The 13,623-nt window shown below is 37.2% G+C and overlaps 1 protein-coding gene across 1 annotated transcript in view; it reads right to left on the bottom strand.

Annotated features, from left to right (window-relative positions):
• Positions 1 to 13,623, bottom strand: part of TTC21B (tetratricopeptide repeat domain 21B) — an 85,233-nt gene that overhangs the window by 30,290 nt on the left and 41,320 nt on the right. Inside the window, exons 19-22 of the mRNA XM_030852552.2 lie at positions 12,672 to 12,778; positions 8,240 to 8,428; positions 4,282 to 4,392; positions 3,264 to 3,345 (exon numbers count right to left, since the gene is read on the bottom strand). Coding sequence (XP_030708412.1) covers positions 3,264 to 3,345; positions 4,282 to 4,392; positions 8,240 to 8,428; positions 12,672 to 12,778 — 489 coding nt within the window. The remainder of the gene's footprint in view (positions 1 to 3,263; positions 3,346 to 4,281; positions 4,393 to 8,239; positions 8,429 to 12,671; positions 12,779 to 13,623) is intronic.

Raw genomic sequence — 13,623 nt, 5'->3', positions numbered from 1 at the left:
GTCGTTCTACTGAATTTATGAATAAATAATTCACTTTATATTTGTTTTTAAGTAGACAGTCCAGAGCACCACTATTATGTATTTGGAAAAAGTGCTGGGGCCAAGTAACCTGGGTGATACAAAAGTCACGTGACAGATGAGGGGCTTCTTCAAATCTTACATGCAAGGGCACTGTTGCCACCAATGGCTTAAACATATTCACAAGGAAAGAGGTCTGTTTTTTAAAGAAACCAGGTTGGATCACTGACTCAGAGGGAAATGCTGCAATACGGGAACAGCTTGAGATAGTCAGAATGAAAATATTACATGCATTACCTTAAACAGTAGTTCAGAGAAGGAAAAAAAGACAAAACAGAGTATAGAAACTAAGAGAGAAGCCATGGCAGGAAGACAACTTAGGCCTGAAGAAAGTATGAGTAAGTAAGGTTTGGGCAAATGAAGTGGAAGGATGGCCCATATTTTAGACTTGGAGTAAGCAGAAAAGGTAAGAAGTTAAAGGAATTAGGAGCACTCTTTCAAGTAACATCTGAATATGAGCTGGAGCAGACAGTGTGAGAAACGACATGACCTGAGGAAGTCCAAAGGTGGGAGACAATCTTAAAAGATGATAAAAATAATAAGAAATTAAAAGTGTTGACATCACCATAAGAACAAGATTTTTTCCTTCTAATCTTTGCCCTAACTAGGAATTAGGAATGTTTTATTTGTAAGCAGAAGGGACTGTTCTATAAATTCAAACCCTCAGTGAGTTACAGCATTAGTCAGCGGAACAAGTCGAGTGTATCTGGTTCTCTGAGCTGCCCTCCTTGAGGCATGCCCACCTCTGTGTACACGCTGCCCCACCCAGGCAGCTCTGACTGCCCATGGCAGCATCCTGAGACAAGGCATAGGGGTCGGAAGAACTGAACAACAGCTCGAGGACTTCCTCTGAGATCGCAAACTCTTCTCAGCCAGTACTTTGACACGTAAGTAACATACATTCCCTTCCCTTCCCCCTTTACCCCAACTCCCTTCTTTCCTTTTCTCCTCCCACTCTTCTATTCATCCAATAGTTATACTCAGCCAGATACTGTTCTACATCTTCATAGCAGTGAAGACCCAGTTCCTGGCCACTTGATGCTTATGATCTATTATTTACAATTTTTGTTTTGCTTTGTTTTACAAATGCAATATAAAACAAAGGACCGAGAACAGGATAAGAGGATGGGGGGCAATGAGGTGTTATTGACATAGGATGGCTGGGGAAGGGCACCCTCAGGAAGAGGCAGCATGAGAGCAAAGTTCTGAGTGGAATAAAGCAGAACATACTCCAGGAAGAGGGAACAGCAACTGGAGAGTCTCAAGGAACTAACCTGCCTGGGCTGTTGCTTACCTAATATCTACTATCCCTTCCTTTTTCACTATCAGAGTTCTGATTTTATTCTACGTGGCACTGTGTTCAGCTAGAAGATGACATTTCCCACTCTGTTTTGCAGCTACAGAGGTGCTTCTAGAAAGGGTTTTTTTTTTTTTTTTACAGAAAGAAAAGATGACTCACTGAGGAGGTATGCCCTTTGGCCCACCTCCACCTTCCCCATCCAGGAACATCAATGCCTAGGGCTGCAGCGGTCATCTTGGACGTGATACTTAAAATGGAAGTTTGGCTAATGATGGTAGAAGAAAAAGACAGAAGGACTCAGACTTCCTGATGATACCGTGGAATCTCTGGGCCATTCCCAGCACAATCTACTTTTAAATTTCTTTAACGTAAGAGAAAAATAAAAGCCATAATTATTTAGGCCACTAGAGTATGGGGGGGAGGATAACCACTACTTTCAGCTGAAAGCATTTCTAAACTATTTGGGGGCAAGGCGTAGAAACAGAGGTGAGTTGTGCGAATACTGCAGTAATCCGTGTGAGAAATGACCAGGGTGGCAGCAGTAGAGGTGGTAAAAGTGATGGGATCCTAGACATATTTTGAAGGTAGAGCTAACAGGGATTTGCTGACAGACTGGACGTGGTATATGAGAAGAAAGATGAGACAAAGGTAACTAGAAGGTTTGGGACTGGCGTAAATGGATAAATGGTAATGCCATTTACGGAAATGAGAAAAAGAGAAGGAGTAGATCTGGAGGGAAGGAAAAGATCCAGTATTGTGTTTTGGACAGGTTAAGCTGGAGAGCCTCCTAGGCAGCTGAGTGGGAATGCAAATAGGCAGTGGTGTAGATGAGTCGGGACTGGACACTGGACGTAAAGCCGGGGGCCTAGATGAAGTCACCTAGAGCAGTGAAGGTATTAAAGGGGAAAACGTTTGAGAAATGGTGTCTACAAACCTCTGACATTTAAAGGTCATAAAGAGAAGACAGATCTAACAAAGGAGGGTGAAACAGAGCGGTCAGCTGGGAAAATACCAGGTAAGCCCAGCATCCCGGAAGACAAGTCAAGGACGTCTTTCATGAAGGAGCAGGTAAGCTGTGCTAAGTACACTGTCAGGCCCAGAAAGCAGAGAACTGAGAATCAGACCTGGGTCTGGCAGCATGGAGGGCACTGGCCACCCTGCAGAAGCAGCCTCCCTGGAGTGCAGGAGTGGAGGAGACAGTGAAGACAGCAGACAGAAATCCTTCAGAGGAAATCTGCTACAGTGGAAAATGGAGCTGTAATTGGAAGGGGAGAGTAACTGGAGACTTAAGAGCTGGGTTTTATGTACTGATGTCTTTAAAGCGGGCAGGTATCACAGCAAATTTATGTGCTGACTGGGAAGAAGATGATGGTACAGGAGAGAGAGAACAGCAGAAGTAAAGCCCTTCAGGAGGGGAGGGGAGGCATCCAGTGCCCACAGGGAGCAGCTGTTGCAGGTGGGGTGGCAGACCTGGGGAGCAGGCGGACCTGGGGACAGGAAGAGGGAGACTTTCTCTTCCAGGTGCTCACGTTTTCTCAGTGAGGTAGGAGGCAAGGTTTCTAGCTGACGACAAGAAGAGGGGAAAGGAGAAAGGACAAGAAGAGGGGAAAGGGTGTCAAAGGTTTGTGGAGAGGAGAAAGTATAAAAGGGGGATGGAGTGAGTGAATTCATTAGAGAAGTACAGTAGGATTGCCAGGCAGAATCTGAGGGCCCATCTGGGGTCTCTGGTCATGATTTAAAGTGAGACCAGTCACTTTAATGACCAGTCATTTTTCTTATAACCATTTCAGCTGCTCAAGGGCAGGTGTGGAATAAGCAGCATAACAGCCAAAAAGAAGAGAAAGGGAGTTGATTGCATTAGAAGGTATAATCAGTGGATATTTACCTGGTTTTCGTTCTAAAAGCTGTTGTAAATGAAACACGGCTTGTTCGTAGTCCTGTCTTCTGAACATGAGATCTGCCATCATCTATAAAGGTAAACGTTGGTTCTAAAAATACTGCCACATATTTTACAAAGCATAGTATTCCTATCAACACTGGTTGCTATGAAAACACATCTGAGAAATATGAGGAGGGCAAAGTTTTATAAAACGGAGCCATTTAAAAGTCAAGTACACCTTAAGCAGATTAGCACTGAGATCAGTATAACAGAAGATAATCAAGGATGTGAAACATTTCTGTTTGCAAAAACTGTATTTTTAGCATAAAATATGTTTCAAGTAGTTATTCTAAAAACAGAAACTTGAAGGGAACTGCACACTCTCTGTGTCTCACTTGGCTAAAATAACGAGAAGATTTTAAAAGAAAACCCAGAACATTCTGAAACCTTAAGTATTTCAAAGGAATTTAAAATGAGCAAGTGCTTTAAAAGGGAGGGGTCTGGTATTTCTTTTCAGTTACAGTGGCTCATTTGTAAAATTATTAAATGAACCTCACAAACTGTCATCTATGTAGCTGTTTGAAAAGCTACCAAAAACCTCAACCCAGGTAAAAATGAGAAAGAAAAGCAAAACTCTATTTAATAAACACACACCTTAAAATGATACATGAAGAATTTTTTCTGTAACTCAGAAAGTGCCACTGAAACTGGTAACAGTTAGTCTTTAGCAAATTAGAGCTTTACCACATGAACTCCTCCTGACCAAGCATAAAGAAAAATTAACTAGGCCCAAAAAGGGCAAGCAAAAACCTGACCTAAGTTCACCATTCTCATAAAATAAAGAGAGTCTTGGTGTTTATTGGTAAAATATACTAATAATGTTAAAAGTGTTATTTCTTCCAAAAGCCAACATGAGCCAGGCATCTCATCTCCTATTAGTTTTATCAGTTAAAATTTGAAACTGCCCCTTGGAATAAACATAAAACACAACTGCCTTTACAGCAGTGAAGTCTCCTGGACTAACCATGGTGGCAGCTTCATTGTCCTGGTCGCTCTGGAGAAGCAGAGCACAGTGCCGCAGGCAGGCGTCAGGGTCATCTTGTGCCAGGTATAATCGTGCCAGCTCCAGCATTATCTACAGAGAAGAAGGGCAAGATTAGTCAGAAAATGTTTGGAATAAAAAGTGAAATAGGAAAATGTGTAGGCACAGATGAAACTTTATTTGACCAAGAGTTATTGCAATAAAAAGGCCAAGCACGATAAGCAGGAAAACTATAGGTTTGCTCATCTCTAGTTTCTCTTATACTGGGGAAAAAAAAAGGAAAAACAGGCTGTGCCTCAGTTGAAAAGTAGAGAGACACAAAGCACTGTGAAAAGAACACTGGTCTTAAATTAGGAGCTATGATTCTAGTCCAAGCTTCTCCATGATGGGGCCCTTTACTTCTCTAAACCTGTTTCCTCATTTGTAAAATAAAAAGCTTGAAGCAGATATGCTCCAGATGTACAACTATGATTCCAGTTACTTTAGTCACCACTGAACAAGGTACCTATTTGGTTATGACTTAATAAAGATTATCTTTGCCTTACATCTGAAAGAGTTGTATTATTTCAAAACGTCTAATCTTAAACTTTAAATTCTAGAACATGGTTGTCTCGTGTTCTACATCACTTATTTAAATATTTACCCATTTACTAGAGTATTGTTTTAAAATGTTGATCATCTATCAAGATCTGAGAGTAATAACATTTTAGTTTATAAAACTGGCCATGACAACCAGTGGATCACTGAAGAAATCAAAGAGGAAATCAAAAATTACCTAGAGACAAATAACAATGAAAACATCATGATCCAAAACATATGGGATGCAGAGAAAGCAGTTCTAAGAGAAGTTTACAGAAATACAATCCTACCTCAGGAAACAAGACAACTCTCAAATCAACAACCTAACCTTACACCTAAAGCAACTAGAGAAAGAAAAACAAAGAAAACCCAAAGTTAGTGGACGGAAAGAAGTCATAAAGATCAGAGCAGAAATAAATAAAATAGAGACTAAAAAAAAATAGAAAAGATCAATGAAACTAAAAGCTAGTTCTCTGAAAACATAAACAAAATTGATAAACCTTTAGCCAGACTCTTCAAGAAAAAAAGGGAGAGGGCAAAAATCAATAAAATTAGAAATGAAAACGGAGAAGTTACAACAGACACCGCAGAAATACAAAGGATCATAAGAGACACTACAAGCAACTATATGCCAACAAAATGGACAATCTGAAAGAAATGACAAATTCTTAGAAAGATACAATCTCCCAATACTGAATCAGGAAGAAATTGCAAATATGAACAGACCAATCACAAGTACTGAAATTGTGATAAAAAAACTTCCAACAAACAAAACTGCAACACCAGATGACTTCACAGGTAAATTCTACCAAACATTTAGAGAAGAGTTAATACCTATCCTTCTGAAAGTATTCCAAAATACTGCAGAGGAAGGAACACTCCCAAACTCATTTTATGAGGCCACCATCATCCTGATACCAAAACCAGACAGAGATACCAGAAGAAAAGAAAACTACAGGCCAATATTACTGATGAACACAGACTCAAAAACACTCAACAAAATACTGGCAAACCAAATCCAACAATACATTAAAAGGATCATACACCATGATCAAGTGGGATTTATCCCAGGGATGCAAGGATTCTTCAGTATCTGCAGATCAATCAGTGTGATATACCATATCAACAAACTGAATAAAAACCATATCATCATCTCAATAGATGCAGAAAAAGCTTTTGACAAAATTCAACACCGATTTATGATAAAAACTCTATAGAAAGTAGGAATAGAGGGAACATACCTCACCATAATATAGACCATATATGACAAACCTACAGCTAACATCATACTCAATGGTGAAAAGCTGAAAGCATTTCCTCTAAGATCAGGAACAAGACAAGGATGTCCCCTCTTGCCACTCTTATTCGACATAGTTTTGGAAGTCCTAGCCATGGCAATCAGAGAAGAAAAAGAAATAAAAGGAATCCAAATTGGCAAAGAAGGAGTAAAACTGTCACTGTTTCCAGATGACATGATGATACTATACATAGAAAATCCTTAAGATGCTACCAGAAAACTACTAGAGCCCATCAATGGAATCAGTAAAGTTGCAGGATACAAAATTTAATACACAGAAATCTCTTGCATTCCTACACACTAACAAGGAAAGATCAGAAAGAGAAATTAAAGAAACAATCCCATTTACCATCAGATCAAAAAGAATAAAATACCTAGAAATAAACCTACCTAAGGAGGCAAAAGACACCAATGAAAGAAATCAGTGATGACACAAACAGATGGAAAGATATAACATGTTCTTGGATTGGAAGAATCAATACTGTCACAATGACTATACTCCCCAAGGCAATCGACAGATTCACTGCAATCCCTAGCAGATTACCAATGGCATTTTTCACAGACCTAGAACAAAAAATTTTTTATTTGTACAGAGACACAAAAGACCCCAAATAGCCAAAGCAATCTTCAGAAAGAAAAACGGAGCTGGAGGAATCAGGCTCCCTGACTTCAGACTATTCTATAAATCTACAGTCATCAAAACAGTATGTTACTGGCCCAAAAACAGAAATATAGATCCATGGAACAGGATAGAATGCCCAGAAATAAACCCACGCCCCTATGGTCAATTAATCTACAACAAAGGAGTCAAGACTATGCAATGGAGAAAAGACAGTCTCTTCAATAAATTGTGCTGGGAAAACTGGACAGCTACATGTAAATGAATGAAATTACAACATTCTCTAACACCATACACAAAAATAAACTCAAAATGGATCAAAGACCTACATGTAAGTCCAGACACTATAAAACTCTTAGAGGAAAACATAGGCAGAACATTCTCTGACATAGATTGCAGCAATATCTTTTTGGATCCACCTCCTAGAGTAATGGGAAAAAAAACCCAAAAACAGATGGGACCGAATTAAACTTAAAAGCGTCTGCACAGCAAAGGAAACCATAAACAAAAAGACAACCCACAGAATGGGAGAAAATATTTGCAAACAATGCAAATGACAAGGGATTAACCTCCAAAATTTACAAACAGCTCATGCAGCTCAACGTTAAAAAAGCAAACAACCGAACCAAAAAATGGGCAAAAGATCTAGACATTTCTCCAAAGACATACAGACGGCCAAAAAGCAAGTGAGAAGATGCTCAACGTCACTAATCATTAGAGAAACGCAAATCAAAACCACAATGAGTTATCACCTCAAACTGGTCAGAATGGCCATCATCAAAAAGTCTACAAACAGAAACAGATGCTGGAAAGGGTGTGGAGAAAAGGGAACCCTCCTACACTGTTTGTGGGAATGTAAATTGGTACAACCACTATGGAGAACAGTATGGAGTTTCCTTAGAAAAAAACTAAAAATAGAACTATTGTATGATCCAGCAATCACATTCCTGGATGTATATCCAGAGAAAACCATAATTCGAAATGATACATGCATCTCACTGTTCACCGCAGCACTGTTTACAATAGCCAAGACATGGAAGCAACCTGTGCCATTTGAAGTTAAGAGATTCAATCTAGTTGCTTTTGTATATCCAGCACCAAACAGCAATGAAAATACAATAGCTGTTTAGTAAACTGAATCGAATCCTCTAGATTCAGATATTTATTTGAATTTGAGAATTGTTTTAAAGTAATTATTAAAACACAGATGAATGTAAAAAGAGCTTACAGATTTACTTTATATCACTTCATAATAATTTTGGACTAACATTATTAAGGCATCATGTATTTTGAAGTATTTCTGAAACCAATATTAATATTTTAACTTGCATTTTTATTACATTTCTTTTCAAATCTTTATAAATAAGCTGTTAAGAAGTTTACATTTGGGGAAATTAGATGACATCTGGAATATAAGGTGCTTAAAATTTGATAAAAGTACTGACCTTATTATCTGTTTCACAATGAACAAGAGCCTCTCTATAAAATTTAATTGCTTTTTCATAGTCTCGCTGAGCAACAGAATGTTTTGCAATCTCTGCACAAATTTCAGCTGCTAAATGTTTCTGTGCAGGAACTGCATCTGGCTGTTCCATCTGAACACGTTTTAGTACCCGAGCTTGTAATTCTCGAGCCTAGAAAAATATAAGGATAAAAAGGAATTTTAAAAAGAAATTAAACAATTCTCAGTAACTCACATGTAGCATAATTTTACAGATTTATTTAAGCATTAATGGCCCTCAATCTAACAAAGCCTGATCCAAAGAAAATGTCTTAACTGAGGTTTTAAAAAGGTACTTGTTTGCAAATAAGCCAGTATGCACTTATCTTTGCAACTAAAATGCTATAAAAGTACTGAATCTTTTCCCACTGTTATAAGAATATGCACAGGAAACTCACTAAGAGGAAATGCAACCATGAAACAAATATTTAGAAAAGATGTCTACATGTTGTAATTAAAAAAATGAAAACTGTAAATGTTTATTAAATTAATAAAATTGTATCTAGAAGTTATTGAATCAAATACTGGCATGTTTCAGGGAGTAAGTACATCCACATATTGTCAATGGCATATAAATCAGTCCCATCTTTCTGGGGAGCACCCTCGTAAAACATACTAACTTCCTAAAATTAACACACTATTGAACTTAGCTGTTTCATTCTTGGGAAGGTATTAAGGACATCACTTAGAAGGAAAAAAGGAAACATGTTATTTGTTATTAAAAAAAAATGGCCTGTTGGGCTCCCCTGGTGGCGCAGTGGTTGAGAGTCCGCCTGCCGCTGCAGGGGACACGGGTTCGTGCCCCGGTCTGGGAAGATCCCACATGCCGTGGAGTGGCTGGGCCCGTGAGCCATGGCCGCTGAGCCTGCACGTCGGGAGCCTGTGCTCTGCAACGGGAGAGGCCACAACAGGGAGAGGCCCGCATACCGCAAAAAAAAAAAAAAAAGGCCTGTTGTAAAAACAAAACAACAAAAACAAAACAAAAACAAATCTGGAAGCAACCCAAATGTCTGATGACAAGGAAATGCCTAACCAATTGATGGTGTATATACCTGGTCCCACACTATGCACAGACACTCCTAAGGAGGTAGGGGCCTTCCTCAGACTAAGAACGTAGAGTAATTTGCTAAATTGGAGGAGTATCAGCCTTCCCACCCACAAGTCTCATTTCTGAAACATCGAGACCTTCCTTTAACAAGTGACAGAGAACTCCTAGGCGTTAGGCCTTTACAATAAACTTTAACTTTGAGCTAATCATTCACTCATGCATTCATGCATTCATTTAATGAACAATAAATGCCCACCATCTGCCATACATTATGCTACACACAACAAGCCCTTCTGGGGACTCCTGTCAAAACGTTGGTTGACAACTGGTATTTGATGAAGATGGTCTAAAGCTGATTATTTTGGGGAACCACAGGTCATAATATTTTAGGGTATCATGATAAGCATTCTTTTGGAAATGAAAGAGAAAGGATTAAAAAATACTGTATATATAGCATGTGGTAAAGGTTAACACTGTTTCATGAAATTTTAATTTTGGTTATATTAATGTGTGTTTATAAGTATAGAGGTATGTGCACGTTTGTGTATTTGATGTTTTATATTATGCATGTACCAGTGTGCACGGTTTTGCATATGTGCACACGCACACACACACACTCACAAAGAACTCTGAAACAACTGGTCTAAATAGGGGCAGTACCCTTTTATACCTATTATGCCAGCTTAATTATTAATTTTCTTTCTCAAAAGTATTCTGGCTTGAATGATAAATTATATGGTTGCACTAGGTTAAAAGATATGCACTTCTTTCTCTAGACAGTGTGAGTTTTATCTCTGCATCAACTAAATCTCTAAATGTCAAAGAGGTGGACCTCATGAGCTTAACTTCCTAGAGAAAAACCTTTATAAGTTAGGCTTTGTGATACCTTGCAATATTCTTAAAGGTAAATAATTGGGGGGTTGGGAGGGGGTGGATCTTGAGCAAAAGTTTTTTTCATTTTTTATTGAAGATATCATAAAACAATGCTCAATTTCTCTAAGTATATATAATAATCATTAAAAAACATTTTCACATAGAATAAAATTTTCTTGAAGAATTGATACCATTCCCTATACTTTTCCTTGCTTTTATCAGAAATAAATTTCATGGTCTTTTACAGTAAGCATATTAACCCTGATCTGTCAACACCATTACTTTTCCCTCCCCCTTCCTTTATTATAATATTCTTCTAAATTCCATCAAACCCTTGGGTAGAAGAAAGTATATATATAAACATCTTATTTCAAAGAATTCTTAATTTTCCCTTTTTATTTCAATAGCCTTATTGTATCTTACCAAAGACAACATCAAAGCAAAATATGCCAATAAAATCAGAATATCACATTACTTTTTATATGAAGATGGAGCTATACTGGAAAAATCCATACAAATGAACGTTGAGTGAAGGAAGCAAACACAAGTATAATCTGTACATATTAATTAAAACTATATCAAGTTATAATGTCCTAAAATTGTTAGTGTTTTATGGCACATAGGTTTTTTACTTCTAGTTTAGATTTTGTTTTCACAGAAAAGATAATGCCTATACTAAAGTGATTTTTCCTTTAACTGTTCCTGCAATTAAACAATTAAAATAATCTATGATTTCCTTTCAGCCATTCAACAAAAATTTCAAGCTCCTATCATGGTGAACATATTTGAAGATGGATCCCATGATTTTCACCTCTATTGTTCAATAAGAGGATGGGGATCAGTTAGGAGGAGTCTGGGCTAAAAGATAATAATAGATAAGGCTAAAAGATGACAGAGAGGGATGAAGAAATGTGGAGTTATTTCGGAAGTCCGAAACATATTTCATGTTTAGCAACTATGCAAAAATATTATGATGCAACTCCCAAGTTCCATAATGTGGAGAATTAAGCTCAATAAATGGTTGCTGAATAAATGAATTTAAAATATCAAACACTTTGATTACACTATTTGAGTTGTATTGTAATTCTATATTCAAATTCAAATTGTTTGTATTGTACCTCAAAAAGATTTACTTTTTCAGAGATCAGAATGCAAAGAATATTATAGTTGGAAAGAACGTTATAGCTCTTCAAATTTTATGAAAGGTGAAAAATCCCTGTGCTATAACATATAAACTTAAAATGAATTTGATTTTGGTTTGTTGGCATTGTCTAACCACAGTTTGTCTTTTAGTGTTATTCAATGTGTCTGCTCATAGAACACAGAAGCTCATGCAACCAGTCACTGAGACTAATGCTATTCATAATGGAATGAAATATGCCAAATTCACTTCTAAAATGTTTTGAAAGTCTAAATTTATGAAAATTACACTTTCCTTTTAGCTAATGGTAGCTAACCTCAGGTTAAGTGCCATTCCTTTATCATATAATTCAGAAAACAGGGATAAAACATACCAACAATTAAGGGTAAGATATTACATTGTTGAAGATTACATATCTTAATGAAATCATAAGCTTACATGGGGGTCACAGAAATCTAACAGTGTGAGCTCCATTCATTCACAATTTGAACAAAAAAATATTATTGGACATTGCCTGAAACACACACACATTTTGTGTGTTGAAATCTAGAGATATTGAATCTATTAATAAAAATCTTCTGTCAAAGAAACCTCAAGGTCTCAAAGGTGCTAATACTGAATTGTTCCAAACATTAAAGAAATAGCATGTCTTAGAGACCAACCTTTCTAATGAACATATATGCACAAACCTTGAACAAAATATTAGGAACTATCTTTAAATTCCAGCAATGTCTTTTGAAAAATCACAACAGTGACATTTATTTCAGTACTGTAAGGATGGTTTAACATTCAAAAATCAATCAATTTAATAAACAGGAAAAAAAATTGGAGAAAAGTCACATGACCATTTTGATAGATGCAGAAAGTGTATTAGACAAAACTGTTAGTAAACTAGAAATTGAAAAATCATCAAAACACATCAGTCACTTAGGAATACATCTAAGGAAATGAGTACAAAACCTCTACATTGAAAACCACAAAACATTAAAGGAAATTAAAGAAGATATAAATAAGTGGAAGAAAAAAATGAGTTCAACTCCTGCCTATGACACTAGTCATGTGACTTCACACAAGTTATTAAACCAAGCTCCCTCAGCTATAAAACAGGATTAAAAATATCAACCTTCCCTAATTGTTATTAATAATTAGCAACAATACATTTAAACAGTACAATCCACTGGCATTCAATCATTATTTCTATTTGACTTATTTTCTATGACAGTTGGGCCAAAAGATTGTCTTCCTTTTACGTGTGGCATATTTCCTTCTGAGACCATCACCCACCCTTAACCCCTTACAAAGGCATTTGTTTACCTGTTGTAATGAAGCAACTGCATCACCAGGTCTGTCCACTTTACTATAAACTTTTGCTAGAAGAACTTGAGAACGTCCATCCTCTGTGAGAGCTGACAGTTCATTTACTATGAAAGAACAAAATATAATGGGAAAAAATAATAATTCATTTAAAATAAATCTTTACATTTTTCTATAAGTTTTTATACTTGACTTTGAAAAATAGTGAATAAAGTTTAAAAAGGTTCAATAAATTAACTGAAGAATGGCCAAATTGGGGAAAAAAAAAAGATTTAGGATAAAAACTGGCTGGAAGAAAAGTTAAAGAACTGGAGGCATTTCTTAGACATACAAGAGATAACAATACAACAACACAGAGAAGAGTTTCAATTTCCATTCTTTTTTTTTTTTTAAAGATTTAATTAATTAATTAGTTTATCTGTCTTTGTTGCTGCGCATGGGCTTCCTCTAGTTGTGGTGAGCAGGGGCTGCTCTTTGTTGCGTTGCATGGGTTCCTCATTGCGGTGGCTTCTCTTGTTGAGGAGCGTGGGCTCTAGGCGTGTGGGCTCTAGAGTGCACAAGCCTCAGTAGTTGCGGCGTGTGGGGCTCAGTAGTTGCGGTGCATGGCCTCTAGGGTACATGGGCTCAGTAGTTGTGGTGCATGAGCTTAGTTGCTCCTCAGCATGTGGGATCTTCCCAGATCAGAGATCGAACCTGTGTACCCGGCATTGGCAGGTGGATTCTTAACCACTGCACCACTAGGAAAGTCCTCAATTTCCATTCTTAAGTGTATAAGCACCTCTGTTTATTGAAGTCATTTAAAAACAAGATGGGGTAGTTAGTACATGCAATTAAGAAGATAACTGCTATTTATTTTTAAATAACAGAACTTAATAAAGTATACATATATATACACATACATATATACATAATAAACACTGACTTTGATGCCAACCTGTCTGGTTTCAAATCT

The sequence above is a fragment of the Globicephala melas genome, chromosome 7 (genome assembly GCF_963455315.2).
Source record: "Globicephala melas chromosome 7, mGloMel1.2, whole genome shotgun sequence".
Taxonomy (NCBI): Eukaryota; Metazoa; Chordata; class Mammalia; order Artiodactyla; family Delphinidae; genus Globicephala; species Globicephala melas.
The sequence above is the reverse complement of the archived record's forward strand: the minus strand, read 5'-3'. Positions and strand labels throughout refer to the sequence as shown.